At 41.1% G+C, this 1,955-nt stretch overlaps 1 protein-coding gene across 1 annotated transcript; it reads right to left on the reverse strand.

Moving 5' to 3' along the window:
- Positions 1–326: 326 nt before the first annotated feature.
- Positions 327–1,710, reverse strand: LOC110441504 (the record flags this gene model as incomplete). The annotated part of the gene is made up of 2 exons (XM_021484672.1): positions 821–1,710; positions 327–466 (listed from the first exon to the last, which is right to left on the reverse strand). Coding segments are annotated over exons 1-2 (1,030 nt in total), but the record flags the coding sequence as incomplete, so codon positions are not given.
- Positions 1,711–1,955: the final 245 nt, after the last annotated feature.

Genomic DNA, 1,955 nt, shown 5'->3' on the forward strand with positions numbered 1-1,955 from the left:
GAGGTCACTGTTGCATCTTAATAGATTGCGGGGGCCGGTAGGGGACATGTATTGCTTCAGCAATACTCAGTATGCTTGTTAAATCCTGTGAATGCCAAACATCGTTAGTTGATTGGTAATCATGATAAGTTTACTTTGTCCCTGATTTCCATTTCATTGTCATGGTAACTAGATATACCTGTTGTTTGGTTACAGGTGTCACACACTGCTGTACTGTAGTAGTTTGACATTGTAACCCCCAAACACTGCCCACAGGACATCCTCCCTGTCTATACCTACAGCCGATGTTAAGTATGTGTCTGTGTGTATGACCCTGAGGAACTCACCACCTCCACTGATGAGTAGGACCCTGTCGTTAAGGTCCCCTATAATCAGGTTCCCCACACAGTCATACACCCCACCACGGGGATTAAATGGTCCACCTCCTGTTTGTGGTGTTGGTCTATATGTACTGGGGATGTCACCTCTATAAACAAACAGTTCCTTGAAATCAGTGTCCATCACAACAACATGTCGGTTTCCATCACCACCATCACTTTCACGCCTGAAATCAGTGACTGCCACATTGTGAGTGACAGGACACTCTGAGATCCTTTGTGGTGTACACACTAATGGTTTCCCAGTCCCTTTAGCCATAGTAGTACACACAATTTTACCATCTGTGGTAAATTTGGAGATGTGGTTGGTCATCCCTACAATGACATGGTTACTGGCTGTAACACATATACACAAGGGTACCTCCTTGGTACTGAATCTGTGTGTCAGGCGTCCTGATACCAGCTCCATGATGTTGTTGTTATATATATAATCACAGACCCACAGTGTGTGTGTGGTGGGTGACAGACTGATATCATTGATATAGGTATTGTGTTTGACCTGCTGTATTACTTTATGCTTCATGTCCAGGAAAGTTAATTGTGAACCATTATTGGTCCACACCTGACCATCAGTGGTGGGACATATAGAACCAATGTTACATGGAGACCTCCACTCCTCCACTACCTTGGTCTGTGGCAGTAGTTTGTATGTTGTCACTGCTTTCTTCACTTTTGCTCCTGACTGTTGTTGTTGTGTAGAGGGTTGTCCCAGATCATCAGATGTTGTGATTGACTGATCCTGGTCAGTTAAAGTTTGACCTTGACCTGAGGTGATAACTTTTCCCAAGGCTTTTTTCAAGTGATCTTGAGGACTTTCATTTGGAGTGAAGTTGGCAGTACCCAGGACAGGTTTTACAGGGAGACTGTATGTAGGAGAATGGATCTCACAATATGTATCATAAATCTGTATGTGTGAACCACGCTGGAGAGCTGCTTTACATTCTTGAATTTGTTGTTTAAGTTGTTTCTCGTACATCTCAAGGTCCTGTTTGTATTGCTTTATCAGCTTGGTATTATCCTCCTCCATTTTGTGGTAAAGAGAGAGTGTCTGTGCTGTAAGCATGTCCAGCTCTTGTTTTAATTTATCCGTTTGCATCTTTAACATTTGTGACAGCTTCTCAAAAGTACTGGTGTTGTCTTTAAGCAGGGTATCGGTAGTGGTGATGTATTTTCCAATTTGTACAAGGTCATTTTTTTCTGTTCTGTCTATGAAGTTTTTAATGTCTGGTTCTTTCTGAGGAGTGATTTCACTTAGCTCACAAACAGGATGGACTTTGTGTATAGAAGAAAGACATTTTAGACAAACCAGTTCCTGACATTTTTCACAATACATTTCTAGTTCTCTCCCCTTGTGGTGAATACATGTCGTTTGACCTTTAATACGGAGAGGAATTTGGCTTACAGGGGTTGCCATTTTGATGAAAAGCTATTTTTTTTGTTGAAGCCTTGAAGATGTTTGTTGTTCTTGTATAGAGCTATTGTTATCAGTAAACACTCACAAATAAGAGTTTGTTATGTAAAGAAATGAAAACTTGACTTATAATTGTCACATCCAGTAGTGTATGTTTGTTAAACTTA

This window comes from Mizuhopecten yessoensis, unplaced genomic scaffold, assembly GCF_002113885.1.
Source record: "Mizuhopecten yessoensis strain PY_sf001 unplaced genomic scaffold, ASM211388v2 scaffold716001, whole genome shotgun sequence".
Taxonomy (NCBI): Eukaryota; Metazoa; Mollusca; class Bivalvia; order Pectinida; family Pectinidae; genus Mizuhopecten; species Mizuhopecten yessoensis.